The 12,498-nt window shown below is 33.3% G+C and overlaps 1 protein-coding gene across 1 annotated transcript; it reads left to right on the forward strand.

Annotated features, from left to right (window-relative positions):
* LOC105165324 (transcription factor UNE12) lies at positions 3,906 to 7,373 on the forward strand. Its single transcript, XM_011084297.2, has 6 exons — positions 3,906 to 4,422; positions 4,841 to 4,960; positions 5,103 to 5,168; positions 5,938 to 6,003; positions 6,467 to 6,544; positions 6,619 to 7,373. The coding sequence occupies exons 1-6, from the start codon at positions 4,021 to 4,023 to the stop codon at positions 6,847 to 6,849; spliced, it is 963 nt and encodes a 320-aa protein (XP_011082599.1). The 5' UTR covers positions 3,906 to 4,020; the 3' UTR covers positions 6,850 to 7,373.

Consider the following 12,498-nt stretch of genomic DNA (forward strand, 5'->3'; position numbering starts at 1 on the left):
AATTTCAAGAATAAATATATGTGATTCTGATTATTATAAAGTCAAGTGGCGAAGCTTCTAGAAACACCAACACATGTAAATAACTAATGAAAATTTTGTCTAATTTGGGGATGTTTACAGTTTAATAAACCAATTCAACTAAATCGAACTCGAAAATTTAAGTACGTATTAAAATCGAATTGAAACATTCAATCGTTTCAATTCGATATTAGATTTTTGTATTATTAGCAATTCCATATTTAATCTGATTTTCAATTTAATATCGATGTATGAATATTATTTTATTAAATTTTATATTGTTTTTTATATTTTATTTATTAATATTTTAAAAAAATAAATAAAAAGTGTAATTATTAGTTTTAATATTTAATTTTAATTATTTTGTATATTTTTAACGAAAAATTTAATTTATTGAATGCCGAATTGAAATCCTTTCAAACCGAACAATTAATTTAGTTTGGTATTCGATATAGTATTTTGGTGTATCAAAATTTTTGTTTGATTCGATTCTAATATGGGTTGAGGTCCTCGATGATCTGACGGCAATGACCGGGTAATAATGTAGTGATGACTTGAAGGTCAAGTTTGAATTTAGTATCTCGAATTGAATTAGTAAATTTGAATTCGTTAGATGAAAATAATGTTAGAAATTTTTATTCTATTTAAATTAAAGAGTTTAAACTAAATGAACAATACTTATTTTTTATAAATATTTTTATTAATAAAAAATATTCTTATTCTTATTTGACAGACATTTTCATCAATAAGATTTTTAAATTTTCGATATACTAACATTATATTAGGATAATATTAATTTATTTATTTTCTACTACTTATCCAGTAAAATTACAAAAAATAGTCTTTTATTCTCAATCAGTTTTTCTCGTACCAAATAAAATAAAGTATTTTAGATTTACTCCCTTTTTAATCATATCAAACAATTTGAAGGAAAACTATTATTCTTTCCCTCTCCCTCCCCTTCCCCCTTTCACTTCTCTTTTCCTCTCTCTTGAACCAAACAAACCCTAAAGCTCGAGGCAATGGGGGTCGCCAATAAGATCTCACCACATAGTGGGATCTTTTAGTGATAAATGATGCATGTGAAATGGACATTTCATATATTTATAGAACTTTCTGTGCAAAGAACCGTACTAGCCACGTATTAGCAAAGTAGTCGTTGGATGAAGCCCAAAATAACATTTGTTGAGGCGCGTCGCTGGGTCAGGGGGTTAAGAATGATCCGACCCGCTCAAAACACCTTGACCCTTAAAATATTTGGATATTTTTCTTAATTTTGAGGGGTATTTTGGTCTTTTTAGCCGATTCCATGCCTTTTTATAATCATATTCGATTTTAGTGAACGGACACCCCAAATCTAATTTGGCAGCAGCATATGAAAATATTTTGAACATATCATTGCAATTTTATCAAACAAAACTTTGTTGGTTTCTTTGGTTGGAATTATGTACCTAAACCTTAAGCAATGTTGTCTTCCTAAGATTGGGAATAAGAATGCGAGTAAGTCTAAGTTCATTGGGCCAATTGAAAGGCCGGCCCATTTGAAACGGACTCACCAAATTGGCCCAATAACTACAGCCCATTGACATGCAGCCCGTTATGTGTACCGGACACTTTAGTCTCAATTCTCATGTGTGTTGCCCCTCTCCCTATGAAATTCCTTTTAACTTATGATGCATGGATACAGACACGATGCGATACGTACATATGGACATGAAAAATATAAAACAAATTATGACATAATAGGACATTGATACGGCTATATATAATATATTTTTATTATATGTATTCTCAATTTTTTATAAAATTAAAAATAGCAATATAAAAAATATTAAGATAAAGTATAAAATAAGTATGTCTTACATCTACATTAATCGAATGTGGCTTCAAAAACATACGTAATCAAATTATTTTAAACAAACACAATGCAAAATTTCTAATAATTTAAATTAGTTAAATTATCGTGAACATCATTCCAATGTTTAGTAATTTCATCATAATATTTTTAGTTTAAGAGGAGTGAATTAGTTTTTTTAATTTTTTATTATGCCTAAAATTTATTTTTTCTTAAAGACAACCCAGATTTTTTTAAAATAATTCGAAATGTGTCCAAAACATGCCGGACATGCCAACAGGTGTGTCCGTGGCGTGTCCAACATCATGTCCCTTTTTTTTCTTTTTTAATTTTCAAACACAGCGATGCCGTGTCCGACACGTATCCCAGGCGTGTCTTGTGTCCGATACTGCATCGAATAATTTTTCAAAGTGTTCATACATTATATCTTTTGACAAATGATCCTAGTGAATTCTTATTCTACATGCTTCCATTTCTTCAAAAAATGATGAATTGTTATATTTATTTTAAAATAAAATTCTGGCTAAATTACTGTCACTTCTTTTAAAATTTGATATAATTATAAATACCTCCTCGTTATTTTAAAAAATTATAAATACCCCTCATTTTAATGTTCGTCTAACAACGACCCTGTTCCCGTTAGGTTTTCATTCATTTTTTATGGTGATCTGACCAAACTATGCTTCTAAATTTATAAATTATAATTTGATATATTTTTAAAAAAAATTAAAATATTTTATGAACTAATATGCCCTATACATTATTTACTTTATTCAGCGCCAATTAATTTATACTTTTAAAATATATTTTTAAATTAGCAAAGATAAGAAAATATTAATTTCCATCTCACCTTAACAGTACATAATTATTTTTCATTTAAGAAAATATTTATAATTTTTAAATAATTAGAAATAATGGTATTTATATTAAATTTTATGGGTAATTTAGTGTAGTAATTTATATATATTGATTGAATGGAAGTGAAGATGATGGGTCCGGTGCAGTTGATAGATTTTGGGTATGGATTTGTGGGGTAAACCACAATCTCAGCCTTATGTTAAGTCAATGGCAAGTTGTTAAGTTGAGAGCATTCTGTTTTTGTCCACTCCTTATATATATTGCAAATGTTAATCATGTCTTACTCATTTTTTTGTTCTCTTTTTTTTTTTTATCAGGGATTATGCCTGCATTTGATTTTTCACTTTTATTAAAAAAAAATGGGTAAATTGCATTGGCACTTTATGAGATAAGATGAAAATACACAAATATTCCCCCCCCCCCCTTTTTTTTTTTGTAAAATTACAGCTATATTTCTAAAATTATAATTGTAATTACAACTACACTTTCGATTTAAATACAAAACTTACACAAACACTTCCTAAAAAATATTATACTAACACCCATTAGGGGTGTAGCTGCAATTGTATTTGACACTAACACCCCTCAGCGGTGGAGCTGTACTTTTATAAAATACATAGAGCGTTTGTGCGATTTAACCAATTTTAAGGAATATCAATGTTATTTGTCTTGAAAGAATAGTGCGCTTGTTACTGCTTTGACTCCTGGTTAGTATTCCTAACAAGCAAAAAAATTTCTTATTTCACACACACACACACATGATTAGGTTTGTAAATAAGTGGAATTGAGTCTAATACATTATTATTTGAATTTGTTTAAATTACTGTTGAACTTGAAAAAATGCACTTGAGATTAATTTGATTAATAAAGAAATAGAGCTTGAATAAACTTTTGTTAAATTCAAATAATTTGATGTTTTTAAATGTATTTTATTATTATTTTTTATAAATGAATGGAGTTCGATTAAAAATTATGAACTACAAAATTAATAAATCTAACTCAAATGAATTTCTATAATCAATTTAAAATTAAATATCAAATAATAATTTTTTTCTTTTAGCCATACACATAAGAGGGACAGCATAAGGGCAGAGGTGTAAATTTAGGTAAAAAGCGGAACCATTTTCAAACTGGAGGCCTTTATAAGGCCAGAAATCAGACCCCTGCTTTTCACCTCTCTCTCTCTGTTTCTTGGCTTTCTCTCTCGGCTCCTTCCTCTTGTCCAAAGTTCAGAGCAAACCGCTACTTGTAATCTTCACATATTTTTTTCCCATAATTCTTTGAGTTTAATGCGATTGTGGATATACAGTTCAGAATCAATCAACGATCCCCAGTTCCGGAATCACTCCATGGCGAACAATCCAGGTGAAACACCCTCCGACGACTTCCTCGAGCAAATTTTAGGATTTCCCAGCTACGCTGCGGGAGCCGAAGCTAATTTGGTGGGAAACGAAGTTCCTTCGGCTGCGATGATGCTGCAGCTCGGCTCGGGTGACGGGTCGGGTCACCTTGGTGGAGTTGGACTCGGTGTTGGCATTGGCGGTGCTTACGGAGTTGGAAGTGGAGGTGGTGGGTTTCCGCTGGCGTTGAGCTTAGAGCAAGGGAAGGGAGGGTTTAACGACGCCTCGGGGAGTGGGAAGAGGTTCCACCGTGATGACGTTGTTGATTCCCGCGCTTCTTCTATCAAAATGGTAAGTGTTTGAAAAATTGTGTGTATCTACGTATCAGGGTTTACAAGAAATTTGGGAATTTACTGCTCGCGGTTTCATTTACATTTTAAACGTACTCGTATCTACAGGATATGGCGATGTTTCATTTAGCTGGTATGATTACCATTAGAAAATATAGCAGTTCAATCAGTGGCTACTGAAGCATAAACTTTTTATTCAAAAGGGTTTAAGTAGGATATATCTGATTATTCTGAAGCATGTCACGGAGATAGTGAGCTGGTGATTCGCTCTTGCCTGATGATGGGGTTGATTTTTATGTTCAATTAGTTTTTATGTTGTAGAAATGTGGGGTTGGAAGGCCAGATTGTTCCTTATCATTATCTTTGCCTTTGTATGCGCATCTAGTTCCCGACAGAATTCCTCTTTTTTTCACTCACAGGGTTTTCATGGACAACCAATGGCAAATACAGTCCCAGCAGTGCCCCATCCACCTGCAGTTCGCCCAAGGGTACGGGCTAGACGAGGCCAAGCAACAGATCCACACAGCATAGCTGAGAGGGTATGCATAGTAGTATTCTTCCTTTTCTTTACTCACGGGATTGAAATAAAATGTTTCTCGGTGTTGTTTTGAATGATTCAATAATGCAACTGCATAGTTGAGAATTAAAGTGTGTCACTGGACATTTCTTCTCTTATTACAGTTGCGCCGAGAAAGAATAGCTGAAAGAATAAGAGCATTGCAAGAGTTAGTTCCCAGCGTTAACAAGGTCAGCTTTCTCTTTACTAGTCTAATATAGCATCTTATTACTTTAAAAAAAAATTGTCTTTTAAACGACAATAAAATAACTTGGAATTTCCAGTTGTTTATCTTATCCTTGCCTAGGAAGCCATAATAGGATTTGTTCTCTTCTTTTCTATTTGTAACTTTTTAACTCCAATCATTATTTTCAAAGTACCATTCTGCGGACATTAATATGAAATTGTTTGTCTTTATTCCTCTTTGCTTGCCTTTATTCTGTTAAAAGTATTTCTTTTGATTATGTTGTTTGTATCCAACTATTTTTGTGTTAAACTAAGGTGTTTATAATGTATAACCGGCCAGAATTTTCTCATTTCTACGACAAATTTTGGGATTGTAGAGACAAAAAGTGGATTGCCATGATGAGAAAATTCCATATCGTACTATAATTATATAAAATAATGATGGAAAATATAAGCTAAGGGTTTCCTATGTATGTTTCCCTGGTCCTTTTATAGGAACTTCTACTTAAATGATTGTTGTGGGTTAATCATGATTCTCTCCATGGACATCTCTATGGGTGTAGTTGTCTAGCTGTGCATGGAAGAGAATTTCTATAATTATGCAGATGCACTTCTTCTGCATCAGACAAACCTCACCTGATAGATACACTTCTTCTGAGCTTTATGTGACAACTGTGTTGTGTGTTGCTGTTTGACAATCAGATTAATGAACTTTATTTTTGTTACGTAAAGTGAAGATTGCTGCTCATACTCTAATTACAAGGTTTTATGCAGACAGATAGAGCAGCTATGCTCGATGAAATCGTGGATTATGTGAAGTTCTTGAGACTTCAAGTCAAGGTACACCAATATAAATCCGTTTCTGTATTATTCAATTTAGATGCAAATATGTCATGAAGACTGAAGGTCCGAGTACTTGATGTTTGCATTCGCAGCGTTGGACTCAACAGTGTTTTCAAAATCCTGAGCATTCAGCAGAAGTTTTTTAGGGTTTCCCCAGCTAATGCATGTCAAAAAAAGAAATGATATTTTGGTTGAGTAATTTTGTCAAACGGTTGAAATTAGTGTTAAATATTGTTTCTTTAAGAAACTTCATGGAATCATGATGGTGTCAATCTTGATGTAAAGGTGTCGCCCTCTTGATGAAAAAGAATTGGGTCAGCAGTCATTTGAATTTTACTTATCTTGTGTGTAAAAGTATTCGGCACAACATTCGATTGGGTTGTGGATGGCTTCCTTTAGATTTTCTTGCATATCTTAATTTTTATACCTTTCTCCTTTTTATAAACCATCAACCTTCCAGGTGTTGAGCATGAGTAGATTGGGCGGAGCTGGTGCGGTGGCACCTCTTGTGACAGATATTCCGATATCATCAATAGAGGTAATAAAGAAAGGAAGATATTTGCAATGACTTTGCTCTTTATATCATATCTTATTCATGTATTACTTTTATAGGAAGAAGGCAGTGATAGTGGAAGAGCTCAGCCAGCCTGGGAGAAGTGGTCAAATGATGGTACAGAGCGACAGGTCGCTAAGCTTATGGAAGAAAACGTTGGGGCTGCAATGCAGTTTCTCCAATCCAAGGCACTCTGCATTATGCCAATCTCCCTCGCCTCAGCCATCTACCACACACAACCTCCAGAAACCACCACCACCGTGAAACCGGAGTCAGACCCTCCACCATAATCCTCTCTGGAATCATGGGTTCGCCAGTTCCGTACCAATCCAAACTTCCTAATCTCACACTCCCATTAGTTGAAATCTTAGTCGGATACCACGATCCCACCTTTTTCTTGCCTTTTCTGCCAACTTAATCAAAAGGGGGTTGATATTTCATTTAAAAAAAAACAAAGAAACGTACGCTTCATGTCCCTGCAAGATTCAAATGGCAGAAGAGAAATGTGAAACCCTATTTGATATGCTGTGCTTTTATCTATCAATGGTGGGACATATATAGACTGGTGGTGAGTGATGAAAGCACTTTGTTAGTGGGGTTGGTAGTGGAACTTGGGGGCCCTTCAAAGGGATGAATGCGTACATATTGTAATTGTAGTGTTATTTTCAGCGCAAGTGGAAATGGGTAGTTAGATTAGATAATAGTTACTTTTGTCTTTAAAGTAGAATTTGGAGTCCAATAGAAATCAATTGTACCATTGGCTTTAGTGCCTTGTTTCTAAAAGCAATCTGACTTCTTTCTTTCCGGTCTCTTCTATCATTATTGCTGATGTCTAATTATTGTTGGGATTGACTCATGGACGAGGAGAAGAGTTTTGGTTCTGGCAGGTTGTAATTGAAAAATGATCTTATCCAAATTTGCAGGAAAAGGAACTGTTTGACATTGTAATGTATTTAATTCATAGTGAATGCAAGTAGTTCCAGTACTTCCATTCAACCCTTTGAAACACTGATAACAAGATCAATCAAGATAGAAATTTTTATGAAACGGAGGTGATTCTTCATCCGGAGTTTATCAATTGTGTCTGCAATAGTTATTATTTCTATGGTGGGAATAAATTACTGAAAAAGCCGTAAGTTTAACAATAGTTTTTAGTTTTCTATGGGAATAGGTTATTGAAAAAACTATAAGTTTAATAATATTTTTTATTTTTTTTATGTAAGTTGTAGTAAACGTTGGGAGTCCATGAAATGAAATTAAAAAGTAAAAAAAAACGAAGCAAATGTTGAGTATTCGTTGTTTAATATTTAAAATATTATGTATATAAGGTGTAGAATTTGGTCGGAAGTTTTTCATAAATTTTTAGTTAAATCAATCTAATTTAAGCAGTTCAACAACAGAAGCTTAAAATCAATTCTTTCGTGCAAGACACAGGCTTGCCTCTTTGACGGGCCTGTGTCTTGGGCGAAGAGTTAATTTCGTCCACCTCACTTTAGAAGGTGGACATTGGGTTGAAAAGTTTGCAGGATCAAGTAATGAAACTTGCTTTTTGTTTCACACTTGCTCTTCCATCACTTTCCTACTAAAAGGCCCAGCCTCAGCTCGAGTTATCTCTAAATTCAATATTGAAAAAAAAAAATTATTCATAAGCGACAATTTGTGATATTATCGCACTATATTTTTTATTGTATGAATAATAATTTTAAGTTGATTTTTTTTTATTTTGTAATATAATGAATTGATTTATATATTTTATTTTTATTTATAATATATTTTAAAATATAAAAAATTATTTATTATATGCATACAAAATTGACTTAGCACGACCACTAATTTCTACAAAATAAAATGTTTACAATGAGGAAACGCGTCTAGTTCTTTTGGTTAGCAAGAAATGAATCAATATTTCAAAATAAAACCTTTAACCCTCAAGCAATTTGGCCATCCATCAGAATATCTCTATCGGACCATCCAAAGAAAAAAAACTAGGGATAATTACACTTTTATTTGGTGTAATTACATATAAATTTTTTATAATTTGAGAAATTATATTTAGTATTTATGAGATTTATTTTTATCTAATAAATAAGTCACTTAGTTAGTCAAAAGTCACTAAATTTGCTGATATTAACCAAAAGAAAAAAAACTGAATGAAAATTTATATTTACTCTTGATTGACTTATTATTGACTTATTGTAGGCCAAATAATTTTTTATCCTTTAAAGTACCCTTATAACAATGAAGGTATGTATATCTCCTCACATGCACTAACCATAAAGACGTATAAGGATAATTTGATCATAAAAAGGTTTAACTGACCTACTATAAGTTAGTAATAAGTCAATCGGAGGTAAAATATAAATTTTTAATTTTTTTTTATTAATATCAGCAAATTCGATGAATTTTGACTAACGCACGACTTATTTGTTAGACGGAAACAAACTCCGTGGGTGCTAAATATAATTTTTCAAACTACAAGAGACCTACATGTAATTACATCAAATTTTAGGGAAGGGGAGTGCAATTATTCCAAAAAAACTATAGAAGAACACTTGACAATGGCTCATCCTTGCATGGCAAATACCTCCACCGGATTATGTAAAATTAGGGTTAATAGCAATGTACCTCATGTGATATTGAAAATAAGCAAATTACTTTCATATGAAAAATAAATAGCAGTCTACCTCCTTAGGTAGAGAGACAAATTGTTTTATTTTTTAAAACACAGGAGCTAAATTGATACATTTTAAACAACACAGAAAGATAAATTGCTATTTTATTTTTTATAAGGGAGTTGTTTGTCTATTTAATACATATAAGTAGATTGCAATTTACCCTATAAAATTATACATAGACAGATGCTCATTTGGTAATCCTGGTAAAGTAGGATGTGGAGGTAATTTTTGAAATTCGACAGGTAACTTTGTTTATACCTTCACATCATCAACTGAAATACAAAGGAAATTGGTTGCAAAATCCTGGGATTCGAGAAATGGCTGTAGGAGGGAGAATCCTCGTACCTCTATTGTCGACTTCCGGACATTGATGGAATAAAATAGATGTTGAACTAATCTTTTGTTACAAGCAGACAAACCAAACAGCTGATTCATTAACACGCAAGACATCTACATTAGATATTGGATTTGGGCCTTTCCTGCGCAGCTTAGGTGGAAGGCGGGGGAGGGGGGCATCTGCTTTAGATTTTAGGTTTGGGCCTCAACTTAGGAGGAAGGTGGAGAAGGCCTCTTTCCACGGGGTGGAAGTGAGTTCGAACTATTAGGAGATACCATTTTGAAAGAGCTAGAATTCTAACTTTGTGTTAGGATTTACGAGCTAAGGGACAACCTCATATAGGTAGTTTTTATAGGGCATATGTCTCCCAAAAGGTAATGGAGTTGTGCAAAGGTTTCTTCATGCTAGACGGAGACTAGCTCTGGAACGTCTTAGTAGCCAGAGGAAAAGAAAGCAAAAGCAATTCCCGTAGCAGCGGTGAGCGAAATATTAGCAGCCTAAACCTTGAAAACGGGGTTGTGGGAGAGCAATACAAGCTTCGTGTTGCTAGGCAAAGCAGCTTGAAAGTTGCACCCTATATAGCGATGATTCAGAGTTCTTGTAGAGTTCTTGCGATCGACGGTGTAGTGGCAGGGGATACCCTTTGACCTTCTTCTTTAGGGACATTCACATCTAATGGAGTTACTGCGTGAGCTAAGATCAGTATCACCATTTGCTACTGTTTGACCGCCGTGATCATTTGTTATATGGTCTCTAGGAGTCCTGGGGTGAGCTCCCCCGATGAGGTATCTGAGGAGGTACTGTACCGTGGAGATACAGTTAGCGGGTCAGTGTGTTTGGGGGATCTTGGGACCATCACCCCACTGGTAGGGGCCAGGGGTGTCCCTAGCACAACCTATAGGGCTTGGGTGCTACCAGTTGTCTCCACAACCTTCTCCTTATTCAATGCATTGCTATGTGTTTTCATTATTACTCACGTCAGTAACTCTGTGTTCTCAACATATGGCGCCAATCATGTATTCAAAAAATGCTCGGGTTCAATGGATATGGACTATGTTCAAAGTATGGACTGAAGTAAATGCAGATACTGAAGGAGGAACCTGCAAAAAAGATGCTAGCACTTTGATTTATTTTTCAAACCACAATTCTAAACTTAGAGTAAAATCGCACCGCACTATTGGTTTGATTTTTTAATTTAGAACTTTAAAAAAATACCAAAAACAAAACCGCACTGCTAAATATGTAATCTTTTTTTTAAATTATATATAATAATTTGATAAAATAATTAATTTTTTTAGAAGAATATCATATTCGAATTATATAATTTCAAAATTCATATGTTATCAAAGATGCACATTACAAAGCTTATTTTTTGTAAAATTTATATTTGGTTAATGTTAATCCTTTAAGTCCATTCAAGTTTTAAGCCCATCTAGTAATTGTCTTAATTTTTCATTCATTTTTTCTCCCCTCTTTTCTCCCCCTTTTCCTCTTCTCTCTTTTCTCTCTTACTGCTTTTTTTTCCCTGTCCTTTTGTCTTTTATCTCTGTTTTCTCTAAAATAGACCATTGGTCTTTGTCGGATTAAGTATTTTATTGTTAGATTAATATAACTGATCTTATATTTTAATCTACTAAAAATTGTGGAGAGTGTTGGTGGTCTATGGTGCATAATGTTGGTTTTTCTTTCTTGCTACATACAAGCACTTATTTTTTTATTTATTGATTTTTGTTAGTCTCAACATCTTATTTTTGTTATAAGTATTAAAACTGTCAAACCGCCCACTATCGCCAGAAACTGCACAAAACCGCACCTTTGATTTTGATTTTAAAAGTGGCAATTTAAAAATTAATTTTATAAAAGTGCCAATGGCAATTCTATTTGAAAATAGGTTAAAAAAATGAAATCGCGCCGTAAGCACCCTAGTCCCAACTGCCAGGGAGGTCCTCCTTGCTAGGGCTGATGTGGTCCAAGCTGACACTTGGGTTGATGAGGTGCCACGTGGGATAGTGGGCTCCCAAGTGTGTGGACTTTTTGGATCGAATGTTTGTTGGGCTTCGATCATGGTTCGGATCGGGAGATGTCTTGAGCCTCCTCTATTTATCAATCTTTGGGGGACACCTGTCAGGGCCACCTGCCAGGTCCTCTTCGGCCTCCTAGGATGTTATGGGTCTCTCGTTTCTTTCCTTTTTTTAGGTCGCTCGAGCCAACTTATTTTTATGAACATTAATGTATATATTAATTAAAATTTAAAATAGAAGATGTAATATAATTGGCTAAAATACATTTTAACCCCTTGTGTTTTGTTGAAAAAGCTGATATCCCCCTGTGTTTTCGAAATAGGCTAAAACCCCTCAATGTTTTGTAAAATTCAGCAAAAAACACTCCTTCCATTAGTAATTAACAGAAAGTGCATTACACGTGCTCCTTATGCGTTTGGGGATGGTTTTTAACTGTTCTTTACCTTATTTTTGAATATTTTTTACTAAAATACCCTCATGGCTTAATAATCAATACAGATCTCACGGTTATGAAAATAAGAAATAATATATATTAAATAAGAATATATTAGTCATTTTTTTTAAAATTAAAGCAGTTAGTTAAATTTAACGAAAAAGGACAATTGAGTTACATTTAGCAAAATCGAGAGTTTTTTTTACCTATTTTTAAATAAATAAAGAGTTTATGAGAAATTTTAAAATAGAGGAGAATTTTTATGCATTTTAGCCTGACAATTCAAAATAATAAATTTAATCACGTTCGACTGGCTCCATAAATTAAATTGTGCAATATATTGATGAGCTTTAATGATATAATTCTTTTTTAAGATCAAATTCTTTTAATATTTTCAAGAAGACAAGATGGAAAAAGTAAAAAATAAATAAATAAATAAATATTTTCAAGAAGATATTTTGCGAGTATCTCCT

The sequence above is a fragment of the Sesamum indicum genome, linkage group LG6 (assembly GCF_000512975.1).
Source record: "Sesamum indicum cultivar Zhongzhi No. 13 linkage group LG6, S_indicum_v1.0, whole genome shotgun sequence".
In the NCBI taxonomy this organism is placed as follows: domain Eukaryota; kingdom Viridiplantae; phylum Streptophyta; class Magnoliopsida; order Lamiales; family Pedaliaceae; genus Sesamum; species Sesamum indicum.

Bases quoted from the DNA above. Each gene is read 5' to 3' on its own strand.
- LOC105165324 (XM_011084297.2), top strand. From the start codon at position 4,021: ATGCGATTGTGGATATACAGTTCAGAATCAATCAACGATCCCCAGTTC. The intron at 4,423-4,840 runs GTAAGTGTTTGA...TTTCACTCACAG, and splicing joins GCGCTTCTTCTATCAAAATG to GGTTTTCATGGACAACCAAT. The intron at 4,961-5,102 runs GTATGCATAGTA...CTCTTATTACAG, and splicing joins CACACAGCATAGCTGAGAGG to TTGCGCCGAGAAAGAATAGC.